Source organism: Pelmatolapia mariae, linkage group LG17 (genome assembly GCF_036321145.2).
Source record: "Pelmatolapia mariae isolate MD_Pm_ZW linkage group LG17, Pm_UMD_F_2, whole genome shotgun sequence".
In the NCBI taxonomy this organism is placed as follows: Eukaryota; Metazoa; Chordata; class Actinopteri; order Cichliformes; family Cichlidae; genus Pelmatolapia; species Pelmatolapia mariae.
The window spans coordinates 25,278,676-25,300,106 of record NC_086242.1 but is presented as its reverse complement, the minus strand read 5'-3'; the positions used below and the strand labels follow the sequence as shown (position 1 = coordinate 25,300,106).

The window sequence follows — 21,431 nt, the reverse complement described above, 5'->3', positions numbered from 1 at the left end:
CTTTAAGGATATTCTGGACTCTACTGCAGACCAAAGTGACATGACAGACATTTTTATGTGTACATAGTGTGAATCAGGGGAGTCATTTATGTGGATTAAAAATGAAAATGTCTTCCTCTTAAATATAGTATAAAGATCAGTATAGAAGTATGAAGCTGCATAAAATTACAATACTCCTGAAATGCACAATTCAAAATAGCCGAGTTATGTAACCTATATGAGAGTATACTAGATTACATTTTATTTTTAAATGGATGCTCAACAAAATGACATAATAATCTGTTTTAGTTCATTTGGGTAATTGGGAACAGAATCCTAGAGGTTCTACAGGGACAGACGGACGGTGGTCACTCTCCTTCTGTGAACTTAAACCTTCCGACTAATTAAAAAGCTGCTTTTACGGTCTCCCCTTCAGACAGCCAGATGTGACCGGGGAGCTGTAAAATCTCAAAGCAGTATACAAAAACACTGCACTTTGAAAAACTTTGAGAAAGCGATTGGAGACCCAAAGTGGTCACAGTGTAAATTCCTTCCCACACAGCAAGCTTCAGTTCTGTAGATAACCTTCTACCAAAAAAGATGAACGCAAAGAAAATACAAATGGAAATTTTCAATTTTAAAAAAAGTTTATTTTAGCAAAATATTACCCTTTTGTACATCTCTAAAATATGACATTTTAAAATATTTTTTACCCCATTTAAATAGCCTTTATGTATTTTTCTGAACACAAATGAATCAGACTTTGGTCATTTTCACTTACGTAGATTTACATTTACATTAGATTATTATACATTTTCTGACACGCTGTCAAAAATGTACGCTAAGAGAAAAGATAAGCTTGGAGTATGCAGAAACACATGCAGCTGAGAGCATACATTAACAGATATCACCTTACCGTGCAAGCCCACTGCTCCTTAGCTGAACTGACATGAGTTCTAGCTTTGTGAAATACAAGCCCAGCACCAGCAAATAGCGTCATCCACAACACATAAGTCACGACAGTTTGTATTCAGAACAGAAAGGGATTAATGATTAATGCCTCACTCCATATGCATGAAACGCCGGCTTTCTGCAAAGTAAACACAGCCAGTCCTTCCACTTTTACCACAAAGACACAACAATCAAAAACACTCATCTTCTGAATTCAACCCATGTTCAGAGATGTGATGGAAAACCATGTTTGGAAGAAGAGGACTTTGCTTTTTAAGCACACACAAACATAAAAGTGCACACCTGAAGATAACAGCTACAAGATACCCTTCGATTTACCCAGCAACTGAACACGACTCTGGCCAGTCTATTGCTTTAAATATTTCACTCAAAGTCAGCGGGGATACAGTACTCATGTTTCTCAAGCCCGATATATTAATGTTCTACAAACTCTTTATTTAACAAAAGGAGGTAAAGTTCTCAATGTTTAAACAATTAAATAGAAGCAGCCTCACAAAAAAAATGTAAAAAAAAAATGTGTGAAACACATAACACCAGAAATCAGACCAGATGTTCTCTGCGAGCTTTCGCTACATGAGTTTTTCAGACTAACGAATCGTGTTAGTAACATACAGCTTTCTATGAGCTGTGACTTTTTAAAACAAAAATACAACCCAAAACATAACGATGCTTCTTCTGTATTAACCAAGGCTGTTAAGGATGCCAACATGGAAAACTTGGCAGCTGGAGAAAACTGTTGTAAGTGTTTTTCACTTTGTATTGTGTCTTTTTTTCCCCTCCCCTTCGTCTCTCTGGAAACAATGCTTTGCTAGCGATCAGTCTTTGTCTCGTCAGTGTAAAGTTGTAATAAAAAAAAAAAATAAAAAAATAAAATAAGTATTGATTTTAAACAGGCATACTATGCTGTGGGGAGTATTTTTCTGTCATAGTTACAGTACAAAGTTATTTGATGCAAATGCCATGTTTAACTAGATGATAACAATGACGTGACTCGTGTGCTCTGGCCTCAACAGTCATCAGATTTTAGACTGAGGTATTTGGCAGTGATCGCCACAATCTCATCAACTGTTCTGCCCACATGTGATGGTCAACACCTTGATACAGACACCTGATACAACATCTTTGTTCAATTTGTCACCCATCAGTATATAACAGATATTTATAGAGCACATAACAGATTAAGATTGCCTCACGACACAGCTGCAGTTTCACTCTGAAGACAGTTTTCTAGTGTTTTACAGTCTTGCTCAGAATCTTCAGTCTCTTTCTTCACAGTCTCTTTCTCTTTAGGTCCACAATTTTTAGTTGATTCCACCTTTACCTCCTGACTCTCCACAGAGCCATTTTCCTTTTCCACGTCTTTTTGCATCTCTAAGTTTCTCCTCTCCTCTTCCTTTTGCCTCTCCAGCTCCTCTTCAGAAGTCTGAAGCTGTAGCTGCTGCATCAGTTCCTCCAGCTTGTGGGCTTTGCGCAGCTCATTTTGTTGGATGATGGCGTAGAGATGCTCCGTCAGCTGTTCCTTCACCTCCGTTTTCTTGTGAAGGTCCAGCTTGGCTATCACGTATTCAGCTTCTGCCCTCTCATAACGCTTTCTGTGAAGAAATAAGAGAAGAAAATGACTAAGAAACATGAAGGGGATCAAAACAGTACACTCAGAAATGATATGCTGTTTTTGAGCTCAATTTCCTTGACGAATAAGTAACTGTTTTATTTTATTTAGAATATGTGCTGAAAAAGATCCACGTATGCCTGTTCATTTATATTTCATAAGTGCTATGACCAAATATCCTTGGTCATATGACCAGTGTGTTAGGAAATGTGTTCATTTGTTCTTTCTGCTTTTTGTCAAACTTAGGCACTTAGGAACACAAATGGAGTTCACAACATTTTTCAAGAAAAATAATCCTGAGAATTTATATAAGAATAGACAAAACTCAAACTTAAATTAATAATGATTCAACAATTAAATAAACACATTCTGGTTCCAGGAAGTCAAAGACTTGAATACATATTCAAGTCTTATAGTAGTAAAAGTAGTAATTTCTTAACAATTCATCTAAAACAGTTGCTATTGTTAATAGTGACATTAAATAATGGACTAAAGTAAATAAAGTTAACGCAGTAACTAATAACTTCAATTCTTACTGAACTCTTCATTTAGTGAGTAAATGTCAAAAGCCTGCTTAATAAAAAGTTTCTCCATTTTGGGAACAGAGCTTACGTTCTCTGCTCTGTGTCACAACACACAGCATTAGTTATTTTCCTCTCCCACATTTCGTGAAGACGGTCTTCCATTCTGCCTTACCCTAACCATCTAACTGTACACACTAGTCAGTCGGAGGCACAGTGAGGGCATGTCTTCACAGAATGCAATGATTGATACTGGGACTGACAAATACTGGAGACCAGAGTTCATGGACTGTGAAAAGATGGTGATTTGTTTGATGATGAAGTTTGTTAAAATTAATGTTTAGAAACTACACAAACACACACACTTTACTTATTCAGCAACTAACAAAAAGGTCAATTCAGCAGTGCTTGCATATACTTTAGTTTTTTTTAATTTTCTTTCATTTGGTGCTTATTATGTCTGGAACACCGTGCACTTCAACGAATGCAAAAAAAGACATGCAGAGTTGGTGACTGAACTAAAACCGACTGTACTGGCAGTGTCTCGTAACCCGCTGAGAGCAGATGCTTATTCTCTCAGAATGTCTGAATGCAGAAACACTGTTTTAATTGCAAAGGACAGAAGACCACATGGTGTTTGGAAACACTGTGGTAACAAACCAGATGATGCCAAACATTTCCAAAAATCAAATTTCACCTCTAGCTATTATGTTGCATCTCAGCAACATCTCAACAACTGACTAAATCAGCATAATCATAACAGAATCCAGTGTACCGAGCGTGTGAAGGTCGGGTTTGTCTTTTCATTATACAAACACCTGTAATGATACAGGGCTAATGTCACTACATGACAGGCTGCAGCTTCATGAACTAGGTCAAATACAGAGTTACCATATCACAGGACAGAAGACTGTTTACACTGGGAAAGTAAAACATCATAATACAAGATACAGGTTTAACTTCCTGTATTTCATGATAAATGAATCATGATTTTAGCTGTTCTGTCCTCTGTATGTTGAAGCATGGCGCATATATTGTGAAAGGTTACATGAGTACTGTAGGGGGCAGTGTTTCTATGGTTTCAAAGCACAGCCTGGTACTAGCAAGAATTTATACTTTTGAAAATAAAAGCAATAAAAAGCAGCACACCCCTTAGGAGTTACTGTTCAACAAATTGAATGACAACAGAAACAGTTTTCGGAGAGGCTCCAGGAAGAACATCAATGTGAAGCTAAGGCTTCAATGGCTGTTTCACACAGCATTTTTCTCCACTCTCATCACTGTGTCATATATAGATCTGACTCGGGGCAAAGAATAAATGAAGTGTTGACATTAAAAACAACCTTTGATGGTTGTATCTAAAAGAAAAACAAAGTCACTGTAACATCACCCACCGATTCAGACTCTGCATTTTGAATCATCGACACTTGTATTATGGCTGTTTCCATGATGATTTTTCTGAAAGCCAGGACTGCCTGTATTTAGAACAGATGGTGGACTGCTAAACCAAGCTTCGAGTGATAACACTAGCAGGTTTATTTAGCAGTCTGCCTTTTTAAACTGTGCAGATTCACTACAGAGGTTCACATACACAGTCCTGCTAATCAGCACGATGTAGAAGACGAATAAAAATCATTAAAAATTCACTCAGGAAAAACTAGCACAAAATTCTTGGATGGTCTGTAACGCAGAGTTACTGTCAGGTGACAAAAGCACCAACAAGTGTGGAAAAGACGATTTAAGTGACCCTAGTTAGGGTCATTCAACATAAGCAGTTGAACAAAAACAGCTGAATGGAGGAACTGCAGTTGTGGCACTTCCATGTTTATTTTCAGCCACTTGCATTGGGATCAAGGAAATTTTTGTCAATATTCATCCCTAGTGGAGAGTGAAACTTCAACTGGTCAACTGACATGCATGTGTGGATGCATTCTAATGCCTAAGGTGTGTCCTAAATAATGTGATTGCATCACAGGTACCAGGTGTGAATTGGGCATAAGTGTACTGGTGGGCCATGAAGTCATAAAAAACACATCTGTGCTTTTAATATTGTGACAAATTTACGTCAGCTGTGGAAAAAGGTTTACTGACACTTTCTTTTATATTTTTTCCTGATGTTAAGGCTACCTTGCAGCTGTGTAGTCCCAACTGGCTTGCTCTATCTTTCCTCTCAGGATGCCAATGTCACAAGACACCATGTCGTCGAGGGCTTGCAGCTCTTTCTGGATTCTCTTTAGCTTTACAGTCTCTTCCTGAGTCTGTTTGGATCTGTGGAAAATAATAAACCATTCACACATATTGTTTTTTTGCCTTGACCTTAATTGTTGCAGTTTTGAGGCACATTTATATTCATCATGTTGACTTGATACTCTAGTGATATTTAAAGGGGGCCTCTTTTGAGCCTCTGTGTTCATAACAACTATCAAAAGACTGAAACTATATATACACTTACTTCTCAGCGATAGTTTTTGCCAGCAGAGCTTTCTTGAGTTTGTTCCTCTCTTCGATGATTTTTTGCTCTTGCTGAAGTTGCTCCAGACGCGTCTTTTCCCGTCTGCCATCACACAAAATGAGAATTTAAACAAATGCATTTGCAATTTCATCTCAGAAAGACCAAACAAAAAACATCAGCATTATGAAAGGAGCAGTGTCTTTCAAAATCGTTCCAATTTACAAACACAACAGCACCCTATGGTATGGGTTTGGCAAATTATTATTTGTAAGATTTTAATCACTGTGTGTTGATATTCTGATTCCTTTTTTTTCCAAGTATCTGGTGCAGATCAGAATCTGAATCAGAGAAACCTTATTCATCCCAGAGGGAAACTGAGTAAGATGTGGACAGTGCTGAGGTCGTATGCATGAATTTAATGAAATGTGAGCCACATGTGTACAAGACCGACAGTACTGTCATTTATGCAGCACTCAAATCACATGCATCATATAATATGCTTGCTTTGACAGTCAAAGATAACCAAAAGAATCATGCATCATTCTTGTGGATATCACTTTGATCCACATCACCCACCAACCAAGGCCCCACACCCTCCATGAGAACAACAGTCCCTAGCAAAATCGTCCTGCTTCTGCAAGAAAGTTCAACACTTACAGTGCAAAAAACACTCCTTGGGAAGCGTTAAAGGAGCAGGACAAAGAACCCAGAGTTTTTACAGGTCTCCCAAACTACCCACATCTAAATCTGTTCCAAATCTGAAACAAGTCTGTTCCATAGAGGCCATATTTTGGAAACCCACAGGAACCAAAGGATCCACAGCCACTGTTACAATGACAGGATACCCTGACAAGTCCTGTGTCCTGGAAGCACAGAAATCAATAATTTCCAATGATCTGTCTATACAGAAGCACAGGCGTTTATTTTCCACAACCATCACTTTTATGTTTGACTAGAACATTAACTAAACATTGATACAGCACTGATGAGTGCTATGCATCCAGCAGCAAAGTAGGGCAGAGAGGAGCCATCTACTGTGGTAAGTTAAAGTTTTGTTTCTCACCCAGATAGACTGCAGATACATGCAAAACCACAACACACATTAATGATACAAATCACTGCTAGAAACCAAATATATAGAATTACAGTTAGGTCCATAATTTATTGGACAAAGTGAGATTTTTTTTAAAATCAGTTTTCTCTTTGTACAACACCACAGTGGATTTTGGATCAATTTGCCTGAATTTCAGCTACTAATTTTTTTTGGAACATTTTCCGCAGGACTGTCTCTGAAACCCAATGACATATATAATGATTGCTGTGAAATTTTAGCTTTATATATGAAAAACTTTCCTAGACTTTTATTTTTAAAGACGTATTAACTAGAGTCAGTTGATATAATCTCAAATCAATGTCACGACATTCAACAATGTCAACATTTCCTGGCCAGAGGAGTTACGTGATAACCCATTCGGTACTACATTATAAAGGGGGCATTGCATACTTCTAACAAAGTCAAGAACACTCCCAAGGAGGTGGGTATCATTATCAACGTCTAAAATCAAGAGGTACTTTTATGTGGGGAAATGCAAAGGTTTACTACTACTAATTACATTCAAGAACAAGAAGACCAGAATAGACTTTACCAAAAAAAAAATCTGAAAGAGCCTGCCTAATGCTGAAAATTAATTCTTTGGCTAAATAAAATCAACATGAATTTGTATCAGAAAGACGACCAGATAAAAATATGCAGGAAGACTGTTTCCAATTATTAAAAATTATCCTTATATTTAAAATTAAATTTGTCCAAATGCTTTTGAGCCTTTGAATATGGAGGACTATGCATAAAAATGGGTATGGTTTCTAAACAGTTGATGATAAATTTTTCTAAAAATGTTATTAATCAAAGCTGAAAGTCTGCGCTTCAATCACGTCTTGATTGTTTTAAAATCCTTTGTGGTAAAACTGCAAAAAATGTGTTTTTGTCCAACAAATTTTGGATCTATTTGTATATTTAGATTCACTGTGATACAGTCTCAAAGAAGAGCACAGAATGGCCCAGCATGTGCATGAAAACACACAATTATGTTTACATATTTGGGCATGTTTGCTACCCTGGTATTACACCTACTATGTAAATATTGGTCAGTTTACCTGTCATCTTTACAGTGCACGTGAGAACAAAATCATACTAACAATTCAATCTCTTGCTTATCCAGCTCTTTAACCACTGGGGTTTCTTCTTCTGTAGTCGGTTGGTCGTTTTCATTGGGCTTCATTATAGCGGGCTTCTGCTGCACCTCTTGTTTGACAGTGGGTGTTGTCGCCGGGGCTGTGGGTTTAGGCTCTTCTCTCGGGGACGGTTTGGTGAGTTGTTGTTCGGGTGAAAGAACCAGTGACTCGGCTCCTACGTTTTTCTGGGCTGCTGACTGCAGGGCTCTTTCTCGCTGCAACTGCTGCCGACTCCGGTTACCTGAAGCTGGTTTTCGACCCCGGACTGGAGGTGCAGATACAGTAGAGTCTGAAAAGTACACGTGACCATGGTTACTACTAAAAAAAAGAAGTAGGAATAAAATATCAGAATGAAGTGCTGAGTGCTCCGTCTCTCACTAGCAGCAAGAAAGGTTAGCTTACCTTTTTGCTGTATCCTGCGCAGCTCCTCGTCTGAAAAACCGGCCCAACCGCTCATTTTGCAACTCGACTAACGAGACACATGTAGGAAATACTCAAATTACTTAAGACTACAAAGTTTTTAATTCAGAGTAAAGTTCAACGAAGATGTAAACGCCACCGCCATCTTTGTTTATTAATGCCACGTCAAGGACCCCAAAAAGACCCACGAATTGAAGTCCTACATATCGCCTGAATTAAAACAACGAAGAAGAAAGAACTAACTTGAAATCTAAGATCATCAACACGAATAATAGCAGTATATTCTTTAGATAATTATACGTTGATGAGCTTAAAATGTGCTTCGAGTTATTTTATTTATCTTCGCAACTTAATATCATTTCTATAAAAAAGATAAAAGGCAACGTTCTGAACACCCGATTAACAGACTGAAATTTTTTTTTTAACAACAGACTGAAAATGTTCCTGTGCTCTGTGCTTGTGGCTTGATAGTCATTAAGTGTTGTTGATTAATTAATTGATTTTTACACACACACACACACACACACACACACACACACACACACACACACACACACACACACACACACACACACACACACACGTCCTAGGATGCATTATTTATCACAAAACAAAACAAAAGAAAACTGAGAGCTAGTGGAAACTTTTAGGACTTTATACAACAATTTGATTACTTCCTAAAATTAAAGAATGCAGTTGCATGTTCAACGAATGGGAATTCTATGGAAGGCAACTGAAGTGGATGATTACAGGTTCCCTTTCTCTTCTCTGGGGGAAAAACTCTCCTGAAAATATCTCACCAAATGAAGAACACTTTCATTGAAGTATCTACAGCCATGAGATGCATTTATTAATTCAAAGACAGAATTTACGTCAGCAAGATGTACAAGTCTACAGGGCTATACTCTCTTAATAACATTTTAAAATTCACACAGCAGTAGGGAATACATTTCAGTACAGTAGGCATCTTTCAGAAAGTGTTGTAACTAAATTTAAGGATATTAAGGATTATATTGACTATGTTTAATTCCTCCATTGTTACTCTCTTCAATACCATGTGCCGACACAGTACAGAACAACTACCCCAGAAGTCAGTTATCTCATTAGTAGTGCTACATCCTCACTGCATATGACCCTTGATACTGTGGCTCCACTGAAAATAAAGCTTCAAATCAAAAGCACTTGACTCCCAGGCATGACTCTCAAACGTGCGCCTTAAACCAGACAACCAGTAAGCTAGAGAGGAAATGGCATCTCACTAAATTAGAAGATCTTTATTTAGCCCGCAAAAAGAGTTTGTTACTCCATAAACAAAGAAAAAACAACGATAACAACAAAGGCTTTCCTAAAGCTGGGACATCTTACTTGTATCACTGATTCAAGAAAAGAAGAACAACCCCATGTTTTTCTTCAGTACTATAGCCCGGGTGACAAAGAGTTAGAGCTCTTTTGAACTTTCCTCTCACAGTAACTAGTTGTGACTTAATACATTTCTTCAAGAAAAAATGTAACAATTAGAGAAAAAAAACAATCATAGTCACATTCAAAGAAGTCCTACCATTAATTAACACTTTGATCTTAAATATTAGTCTTTCTATTAATGGCCTACATACCACATGTCTGTAAGGTGGCAGTAATTAAACCAGGTTCAGTCAGGACAAGCGTCAAATCTAAAAATAGTCATGAATGAAAACGTTCCGAAGTAAAGCGATCTCTCTCCTTTTATCTCAGACAGTGCTGCAATAAAGCTAATATGTGCATCCATCGTTTACATGTCGCTGAAAGCTGTGCTTAATTCAATCTTATAGAAAAATGTCTCTGTCACTGAGGGTGTAGCCAGGTACAGCTCACAATGACTGGGGGCTAGTGGAGAGGCCAGCAGATTCTTTCTTGTACTTTGTGCATGTGGGTTGTGGATAAACCCCAGGTCTTTGGCAGTAATCTGATGGGAAACCAGAGTGCGTGGCAAACTCCCACATAGCAAAATTTGTATGGCCCTGATCTGGCCCACACAATGTGCTTACACATGGCCCACATACTGCAAAGAATGACGGCCCTTTGGTGACCCAGATCTGGTTTGCCAGATGTGGCCCATACATGGGCCAGCACAAAGCCAGTTGGAGACACACTGTGCTGGCCCATGTGTGGATTACCTCTGGCAAACCAGATCTGGGCCACCAAAGGGCCGTCATTCTTTGCAGTATGTGGGCCATGAGTAAGTTGTGTGCAGCCATGGGCCAGTTTCAGACACACTGCTGGCCCTGTGCTGGCCCAGAACAGTTTCAGACACACTGCTGGCCCTGTGCTGGCCCAGAACAGTTTCAGCTCTGGCCCCAGATGTCAGCCTAATGTGTACCTTAATCAAGCCATGTAATAACAACATGTGCCGGAACATAATAGTGCAAAAGTAACATGACAAAACTCAGAGAGTGAATCTCACACAGCACTTTTCTACTCTTGCAGATCACTCAAAGCGCTCTATACAACATGCTACATTCACCCACTTTCTCTAAACTGAGTGCTTCCTAACTACATTCATACACATTCATGCAGAGTGGAGGAGCCAGGGATTGAACCACTAACCCTCTGATCAGTAGGTGACCTGCTCTACCTCCTGAGCTAGAGCCACCCGGTGGTAGCCATGAGTAAACCCTCACTAGGTTTTGGATAAAGTGTACACTCACAAACCTGTCAAACCTGCATTTGAAACATTGGCTACCATAGCAGTATAGTATTGCAACATGGCATTTGGGTTTTCTAACTAAAATAGGTAAATAGTAACATAAATAATGAAATCATTGCCAGACCTGGCCCACATCTGTTGACATACACTCAGCCATGACACCAGTCAGTCAGAAGTGCCAGCTTGATGCCAGATCCGGGCCAGACCTGTTTTCTATGAGCCTGGGCCACATAAACCAAACCATAATCAGGCCAGATGTGGCATGCCATCACATAAACAGAGCCATCTACGCCAGGCCTGGCCCATATCTGGATGACATAGCAGTTACCATGCCAGAAGTCAGCCAACAGTGCCAGCTTGACACCAGATCCGGGCCAGACCTGTCTGCTATGTGGGCTGCTGCTCGCTCAGCTTTTAGTGTTCTGAGATCAGTTATGATCTGCGCCTCATATGGAGACACAGCTAGCATTAACAAGTAAACAAGCTTCAGTATTTAAGCATCTTAACAGATGAGTGTCCTCTTGCTACCCACATTGGCCACCATGAGTGAGGAGAGGAGATGTTTTTAATAACTGCTTTATTAGATCAGCAAGGAAAAGTCTGATAATGTTGGAGAGTGGACGCGAGCTCTGACTATATATTATTAAAGTAACTTTATATTCAAGTAAATGAGCTCAACTCTAAACATATGCAGTAATAATGTTAATCTATTTAACACTGATGGGGAAAGTTTTTATGCAAAATATATTTTGTAACTTTTTGTAATGCAGTTTGATGTGTACTGAGGTGTGGGAAGATGGTGGGTATTGTTTCCGCTTGCCTTTCTGTAAGTCACCAGACGGCAGTAAACTAAACCGTTACTTAAAAAGCCATGACTATCTGGGTTTCACTTACCACCCCTTGTCTGCAATATTCCTGTGTAATGTTCAGTACAATGTTCATCAATGCTGCCAAATGTAACAGTATATCTAGTACAAAACACCACCGCTGCAACATGGCACAATATTCAATAGCACCCACATTCCACGACTTCTGCTACCCACCAACAAGTGCAATATCCTTCTTTTGACAAGTGCAATATCTTTTTTTTAGCAGAACTGTATTTATGTATGTTTCTACTTTTATTTTTGCTATCTTATTTTCTATCCTATTTTATTGTATCTAATTTCGTGGATGAATGATGAGCGTAACCAAGTAAAAATGTATGTATGGTAGTCTGCTGAAACGTAAGCTCTCCTCCAGTTTTACTGTACAATACCCAAGTACCGCGACAATTTAGGAATCTTTATCTTATGTTTATCTTTAGTTATAGGCCAACCTCGAACCTCCCTTTTAATCTCAAACATTCTCTAAGAGCACTTCTCTCTCACACTGCGGGCTTGCTTAAAAGTAGAATGGGAGGCAGAGCCTCCAGCTTTCAGGCCCTCTTCTGTGGAACCAGATCCAAGTTTGTACTTGAGAGACAGACACACTTTCTATTTTTAAAATTAGGCTTAAAACTTTCCTTTGTTTCTAAAGCGTATGGTTAGGTCTAGATCAGGTGACCTTGAATCCCCCCTTGGTTACACTGCAACAGGCTTAGGCTGTTGCGTTGATGAGTATTTCTTCTTCACTCACCTTTTTCAGTCACTGTGTTTTATACATCACTCTGAATTTAGTCATTAATTATTATTAATCCCTCTTCAACAGTGTGTCTCTTATTCTGTCTTCCCCCCCATCACTTCCAACCAGTCATGGCAGATGGCTGCCCCTCTCTGAGACTGATTCTTCTTGTTAAAGTATTTCCTTCTCGCTGTCGCTAAAGTGCTTGCTCAGAGTGGGTCGTTTGATGGTTGGTGTTTCTCTCTATCATTGCGGGGCCTTTGCCTTCAGTTTGAAGAGCTTTGAGGCAACTGTTGTGATTTGGCACTATATAAATAAAAATGAATTGAATCGAATTGAATATAATATAATGAGTGAGTCATGGTGAAGGTGAATGCAGTGGTCTGTTGACTGAGGGCAGGGCAAGAAAAGAATTTCAGAACTGCCCTTAAAAGACCTGGCTCCACATTTTTGGTTTTAATTGCTTTACTGTACTTATTATGATCTGAATTTAACATAGTGCAGGGTTTTCCGTTTAGCCAGTGTAAAGGCAGAGTTTTTTCCTTGTCATTGGTGAGGAGAAGAATGGTGTAAAAACAATGACCCCTGCCTGGCAACTAATAAAAACTGGCATTCACATCATTTTTTTCATCTGGGGGCCAATTATGTGCAAGTTAAAAGGCGAAACACCTCAGGAGGGCATAAATCGCCGGCAGAGTTAAGACAGAGCTGGGTATGGAGGCCAGATGGCAAGGAGAGAATAACTTTGGGCTCAAAGTGTGTTGGGCTGAGGATGAGACAGCCTTGGATAGCTGATTAGGAAGGAAGGACCAGATGGCTCATTACTGAGATGACCTGTAGAGGAGTTTAAGGTTAGAGGTGGAGGAAGCATCTAAATACCTCATATGAATGGATAGTAGTGATAAAAGAGAATGGCAAATGGAGTTACCAGAATGACTTCACTCAGTTCAGAAGTTCACCATTTCAGATCTGTCGTCCACGTGTGTCAAGGTTTTCCCAGAATTTGAGAAAGTTCTTCCAGTCTATGACACAGCAAGAGGACATTAATCTGAAGTTAGTTTATACATGACTAATTAAAGACAATTTATTTTCTGAGGGGAAAACAAGGCAATGAATTCTGCAAAACCTTCAAACTTGGCTACTTGCTGTAGTTGTTCCTCTAATTAATCAAAACAACAACCCATGAAATACATTTCTTCAACTTTTTTTTCATCGTACATTTTTCAAAGAAAACTGCAACTCTGGTTGAAAAAAACATTTCTACAATCAAAACTTAAAAGTACATTTGTGTGTACACTGGAAGTAAAAGCCAATTTTAGTAAATTATAATTTCTTTTATGGCCAACACACAGTTATGTGTATTATGTGCAGTGCGTACATTTGGGGGAATTGTAATTTACAGGTTACATTTAGAAGAAACCCTGATCTTATATGTAAATGAGCCAGTTCTGAACAATACTCCAGCTTAGCCACCTGTTGTGTTCTTTGGACAATGACATTTCTTTATTATTTTACATCTCCAACACCGTAACAATGGATTTTGAATGAAATAATTAACTGTGACTGATGTGCAAATCTACAGCTTTAATTCCTTGGGTTCAACAAAAGCATTGCATTAACTGGTGTTAGGAATTACAAGGAATTCTTTAATATCGTCTCCTTTTTTGAGAGGTTTAAAAGTAGTTGAACAATTGAGTGACAAGCTGTTTCATGGCCAGGTGAGGCCTGTCTTCTCGTTATTTCATTACAAATTAGAGATCTGTAGTTGATTCCAGTTGTTGTCTAAATAAGAGCTTAAGGAGAGCTGGTCACTTCTTCATGCAATCTCTGAATACTAATCCCAATCACTTACCCTTCTGCTCATCCTCTGACAGCTCCTTTCTCATTAGACACAGAGACCCGTGGACCTCCTCTCCCCCCTCTCTGGACAGAGGAGAAAATTGATGACGATTCTACGCGCACGTGATTGGCAGGGGTCATAGAAAGTAAAACAGTCAAATAGTCTTTTTTTATATAAAAATTATTGGCCTATCACCATAAAATAAAGTCTTCTTCACAAGGTACTTATGAACACGTTTATTTCCCTCATTAGCTTTATTTCGTTCTTGGCAACAAAGTCAGGGGGAGGTAGGGTCAGTCTCTGATCCTGCCTCTCCCCTCTTTATTTCATAATATGGTTTGGTACTGTCTGTACCATACAGACTGGGGGGGGGGGGGGCTTTGTTAAAAGTAAAGTCTTTAGTTAAAAAAAGAAGAAGAAAAGAAAAGAGAGACAGGTAAAACTTAAACTCAAACCAAAGTCCACATGAAAGAAACTTCTTGACTTTCCTACTATTAGTTAACTTACTTAATTTCTAACAGAAAATAATGTGTTTGTGTTACTTTAGTCAACATGTAATTGGTACAGGCAGATCCTTTGTACATATCTATACTAAATCACTCATCTGACGACCCGGTGCTAGTCCAAACAGATCAAACCTCTGGCTCAGACATAACTGTCCTAGTCCAATCTTCCCATACCCACAGTGACACCATACTCCTGACAATGAACCAGCAACGTTAACATCTGATGAAGAAGATGAGTTTCTTTGTGTAAAGAAAAACATGTCTAATTGCAGGAGGCCCATTGTTAAATTGTTTTTTGTTTTTCTAGAAATTATTTTTTAATAATGCATTTTAACCCACATAAACAGAGCATAGTTTTTGAAGAAGTGCATATTGCTCTGCATATATTTTACACACTGCCTATGACTGTTGCAGGTGGTGAGAGCTTTCTTTAAGCTAAATCAGATTAAAAACTATTTGAGTTCCACCAGATTTCAGAACAGAAACATATTTTATTTGGCTATACTTTGTTTGAAAATTGATATCCAAATGATTATTCAAGTTATATTTGCCAATACTTAATATTATAAATAAAGATGAGACTTTAAATGTAATTCTATCCAAAAAGCTAAGGTGTATTTATTTGTATTTGATGTAAGGTGATGTAACAAAAAAATCTAATAATATTTTCATTAATAATATTTAAATGCAAAAAAATGTATTGAATTCAAAAACTCCGTGTGTAAGCAAAATATTCATCAGTGTCTCCAAAGTCTTATATTTTTAGTTTTGCAATATTAAGGTGGGCCCCAAAGTGATATTTTTTTCATGGGACCCCAAATCCCTGGTGGCGCCCCTGTCTCTAGATCTTCCCCCTGGAAAATTACAAGTAAATTCTCCTGGCTAAATTGTCTCTCTCTGGACAATCTACGGGTGTCAATTGTTCAAAAGATCATCTAGGACTAACTCTTGTCTTCCCTGTCTTCCCTGTAGCCCACACTTCCTCTAAAATCTGAGTGATTTCCAGCAACCCCTTCTTCTCCCTCATCATCTCATACAACCCTCTGAGCATGTAAATAAAGGACTTAAAGCAAAATCATTCTCCGTGGTCCTTGTTTGGGTTCCAGGCTTGAGTGCATTTTTTACCACTGGTTAAGCCAGTTTATGACATCTTTATGTAGGGCTATCAATGCCAGTGTCTACAATTAAAGCAAACTCAAAGGGTTTACGCTCAAAAACAAGAATACCAGATTAGACTGTGTGAGAAGATAGTCTGTCCAGTTCTGGAAACAGAAAATCTTTGGATAGACAAAACCAATATGACCTTGTACCAGAATATGTACAGGAAGAGAAAAATATGAAGACTGAGCGAAGCCGTGCATGGTCTGAAGCATACCACATAAGCTGTCAAATATGGCTATGTTATAGAATAGTCATATATAGCTGGCAGTGGAACATGACCACTAGTGTTTATTGATGATGTGATTGCTGTTAGAAGCGGCAATATGGATTCTGAAGTCTGCAATGTTATACTCTGCTTGGATTCAACCAAATGTGAAACTGATGGGACAGAGCTTCACAGTGCAAACGGAATATGACCCGAAACATACTGAAAAAGCAAACCAAGAGTTTCTCAAGGGAAACGACGAGGATATTTTTCAGTGGCCAAGTCAGTCACCTGATGTTACCTCAATAGAACATGCTTTTCAGTTATTGAGGAGAAAATTGAAGGCAGAGAGACCCAGAAACAAAAAACAATTGAAGACTGCTGCAATAAAGTACTAGTAGCGCATCTCAAGTGAGGAATTGGATGATGTCCATTGATTCTAGACTTCAGGCAGTCATTGACCGCAAAGGATTTTTATCCCAGCATTAAAAACAATCCTTACATTTAAAATTAGTTTGTGCAACTGCTTTTGAGCCTTTGAAATGGAGGACTAGGTATAAAAATTGGTGTAATTCCTAAACTGTAACTGCAATACTTTTGCTAAACCACTTACATTAAAACAGAAAGAGAGAGAGCAGGTGTGTTAGAGAGTGAGCAGGCCGGTGAGTATTTCAGGTAAATCCTTCTCTTAGGTTTCAGGTATTGTCATACTGGAGATTGAGGCAAGGCTTCTCAGAGAACCAGACAGAAAACCAGAGGTGGAATCGAGACTAAGGAAATCAGTAAGGCAGATGAAACAAGGCAGATGCCCATAAGCCTGAATTTCAACATCTCATTTGAAAAGAAAAGAAAAGAAAAGAAAAGAAAAGAAAAGAAAAGAAAAGAAAAGAAAAGAAAAGGCAAAAAATAACCTGGCCTGCCCCAACCATGACATTGGGATGGTTTCTTACAATGAGATATAATTCTGTTTAAAAAGACTATCATTGAAGGGGTGTCCAAATATTTTTGGCTTCACTCTATACATAGAAGTGTAATTTGTTTTGATTGGAGTGCTGCCCGTGGCAGATAGAGCACCACGGGACACATGCAGTAAGTAATCACCTTTGCTCTGTATGATGTCCTTAAAATCACACAAGCCACACTGCTCAGTCAACAGAACAGGAAGTGTGTGGAAAAATAAACAGCAGGTCTGAGTAGAATCAGAGCCTTGAAGAAACTGAGGATGATTAACGTGTCAGGCTGTTACCATGGTTTTGAGCTGAGAGGTGATAGAACTTCCTTCTAATTGCTGTTTATAAAAATTACATCCAGTCCACACTGATCCCTCAGTCATCTTCCCTTTTAAAATGGCTCCTCTCTCCAGCTAGCTGCTGTTCAAAATATATTAACCTAATTTCGAATCGCTGAACCTGTGGCAACATCTGCTGCCAATTTGCTAACCAAACAGCCTGATGTCATGTACACTGTTTCCCTTTATCACCGTTTTAGAAAGATTAAAACACAGAATCTAAAACTCACACAAAGACCATGACATCACCATCATTCCCATGTTTTCCAGACCTCGCGCTCAAGCCATGTTTCACCAATGTCATGGCAAGAATCGTTGACTCAAATTGGTTTTTAAGGTTTCCATCAGATGGTAGTACCTGGTACCAGGTACTTTATTAGTATCTGTTTGGCCGAGTTGACCAACGTGAGGCCATCCGAAAATGTGACGTCAACAGATTGCAGCCAATGATTGGCCAGTCAATGGTGTCACTCAGTGAGTCATGAGAATGACACATTCACAAAAATCAAAACCACCATTTTTGAAACCTGGCAAAGAGGTAAATGGGTGCACAAGGCAGCAGGTATAACATCGCATTGATGTCCGCCATTGTTGTGTTGTGTTTGTATCTCGTAAAAATGACATCACTAGACTTTGCTATTATGACACCGTACACATTGAGGTGGTACTCAACTGTAATGGAAAAGACCAAAACCGAATGGAGTCAAGCCAAGTTGAGCTGAGTGGGCACAAGTGCACATAAACAAAACAGTGAAGAAGGCGCAGCAGCGCCTCTTCTTTCTCAGGAGACTGAAAAGATTCGGCATGAGCCCCCGCATGCTCAGGACCTTCTATCGCTGTGCCATTGAGAGCATCCTCACTGGATGCATCACCACCTGGTACGGCAACAGCACCGCTTACAACTGCAAAGCTCTCCAGAGAGTAGTGTGGTGCTCTGAACGGATAATTGGAGGTGAGCTTCCCTCCCTCCAAGACATCTACAGGAAGCGGTGCCTGAGGAAAGCGGGGAGGATCATCAAGGACTCCAGTCACCCCAGCCACAAACTGTTCAGACTACTACCATCAGGAAGGAGGTTCTGCAGCATCCGGTCCCGTACCAGCAGACTGAGAGACAGCTTTTTCCATCAGGCCATCAGACTGCTGAACACGTCATAGACACCTCACCTTCACTACTGGAACTCCAACATCATGCACTCCATACTGTACATTAATGCCACTGTTTTGCACATGTCCAACTACCATCCTCTGTATATTTTATATATCTTATTTTATTGTTTACTCTATTTCATTTGTAAAATATGTATATACACACACACACACACGTAGAAAAACATATTTAGTATACACATCCAGTAATGCATATACTCTTATATATTGTACATATATTTATTACTTTCAGATTTAGCCATTCTTATATTCTGCTTGTTTTACGTTATTGTATTTTTGCACAACTCTGTTGCTTGTGAAGCTCGCACACAAGAATTTCACTTGCATGTACTGTACCAGTGTACCTGCACATGTGACGTGACAATAAAAGTGATTTGATTTGATTTGATTTGGAAAAGAAGCATATGTGACTATGGATTACTTAGCTAAAAATTACAGAAATTGCTTAGTCATTGTAAGAGACTAAACTCAGCAGCTCTCTGCCTCTACAAATAAATTCTGGTTAGTGTGAGACAGAAGTTGATGTTTGCTTTCTGTGATGAAAACAAAGCACACAGTGTCAGAACAAGACTTCCAGGGAGCAAGGCAAGGCAAGGCAAGGCAAGTTTATTTATATAGCACAATTCAACAACAAGGTGATTCAAAGTGCTTTACAGAGACATTAAAAACAAAAACAAATAAAAAGCACGATTTAAAATTGATTAAGACAAGCAAGCAAACAAACAAACAAACAAACAAACAAACAAACAAACAAACAAACAAACAAACAAACAAAACAGTAGATAAAATCAAAAATCAAAACAGTAGATAAAATCAGAACAGTAGATAAAATCAGAACAGTAGATAAAGTCAGTAGTTAAAATGTAAGTTTTGAAATTTAAGCTTAAAAGTGTGGATTTGGTGCTTTATTCAAAAGCAGCTGAGAATAGGTGAGTCTTCAACCTGGATTTAAATAAACTGAGTGTTTCAGCTGATCTGAGGCTTTCTGGGAGTTTGTTCCAGATATATGGAGCATAAAAGCTGAATGCAGCTTCTCCGTGTTTGGTTCTGACTCTGGGAACTGATAAAAAACCGGATCCAGATGACCTGAGGGATCTGGAAGGTTCATACTGGGTCAGGAGGTCACTGATGTATTTTGGTCCTAAACTTAAACTAACTAATTAACTTTTAACTTTTTTTAGTAAAGTAAAACAGAATGTTAAAAACAATGAAACCTGAAATCATGCTGCCTGTGGTTCTCATGAGTGATTTGTTGTCTTACCTTTAAACTTACCATTTAAAAAGGCGGTATTCAGAATATAGTTACTTTGTTGAAATGAATGGATTACACGGCGGTCTTTTCCTGTTTCATATGTTAGGCTATGCCCTCTCTACTTTAGGTAATTCCACACTGGTGGAAACCCAAACAAAACACGCATTAAGAGGCTCTAATGCCTGTGTCTCAACCTCGCGCCCCATGTCACCTTTACTTGCGGCCTGCATAATGACGTAAAAAAATATTTTTAAAAATTATTCGACTGTACACTGTGTTCGTGTTTTCCTCCGAAACAATAAGCCTTTCAACGCCTCTCTCTGTCTCTCACTAGCAAAGTTGACCCAGACAACAAAGTAAAGTTAGTTTTCGGCTACGAGCCCGACATGGAACCCGAAGTATTACCCAGAGGTCCCTTTACTACGGTTCGGAGCCGCGGACCTGTTTTATATATGCGTGGAAAAGTTTTCTATACGAGATCGCTGCAAAAAGTGCAGCCTTACCTAATGTCAACCTACTGTTACTCATTTTATATTAAGATTTAAACATCTAGTTGGTATTGGTATGGTGACTATCCTTCAGTAATAGTAATAAATCACACAGCAATAGTACATTCATGTAGCTGTAAAAAGCATGATAATATATTAAGTAATCCAAAGTATTTAGAATACGTTACTCTCATTGAGTAACGTAACGGAATACGTTACAAAATACATTTTGGGGCATGTATTCTGTAATCTGTAATCTGTAGTGGAATACATTTGAAAAGTAACCTTTCCAACACTGACTACCTAAGCATAATGTCATTGCTGACAGTCTATAGACTGCTTGTTGGGGGACTGCAGGACTACAAAGATGGTCCCAAAACCGCCCATGTCTTTCTTGAGTTATGTGATTACTGAAACTTACAGGGACTCGAGACACTTGCGGACACAGGTAGGTTATTGACTAAGCAGAAGTGTGTTTTGACTTTGTATTGACCCCAACCAAATCTGACTAAACAGAATCAGAAGGTTTAGGACATTTTAAACAGGCAATCAGATGTGATGACAACTGATTTATCAGACCTCAAGCTTTGCCCAGAAATCCCCATAAAAAGACCTCAATCGAAGTCTTGTAGAGACTCATTAGGAGGGAAAATGTGGTCCCGCACACCAGAGCTCAAATAAAGATACAGCTGTCTCCAGCATGGCTTAGAACAATTTGGCCGCCAATTCAGATTCTTAATCAAATTATTTTTAGCTATGGCACATTTAATCCACTGTTGTTTTATTCATTAGCCATTCCACAAATTTATTGTGGCTCTGGCGGCCTCGCTGTCTCTCATCTTAGCTATTTCCCAACACACACACATCTGGACCTAATCAAGCAAAGGGAAAAGGAGAGAATGTCTGTTAGCAGTTTCTGGCATAGGTATACTTTGTGAATAGTGGTGCCCCATCTCCACATGAGATTCTGGTAGTCCTGCAGTGTATGTAAGCTCTTGCTCTGTTTCCATGCTCTTATTACCTGATTACATTATGACGGGAAGAAAATGAATGG

At 38.8% G+C, this 21,431-nt stretch overlaps 1 protein-coding gene across 1 annotated transcript; it reads right to left on the bottom strand.

The window, feature by feature from the left end:
* Window positions 1-652: 652 nt before the first annotated feature.
* gorab (golgin, rab6-interacting) lies at window positions 653-8,329 on the bottom strand. Its single transcript, XM_063501022.1, has 5 exons — window positions 8,168-8,329; window positions 7,730-8,054; window positions 5,534-5,635; window positions 5,209-5,349; window positions 653-2,543 (listed from the first exon to the last, which is right to left on the bottom strand). The coding sequence occupies exons 1-5, from the start codon at window positions 8,220-8,222 to the stop codon at window positions 2,141-2,143; spliced, it is 1,026 nt and encodes a 341-aa protein (XP_063357092.1). The 5' UTR covers window positions 8,223-8,329; the 3' UTR covers window positions 653-2,140.
* Window positions 8,330-21,431: the final 13,102 nt, after the last annotated feature.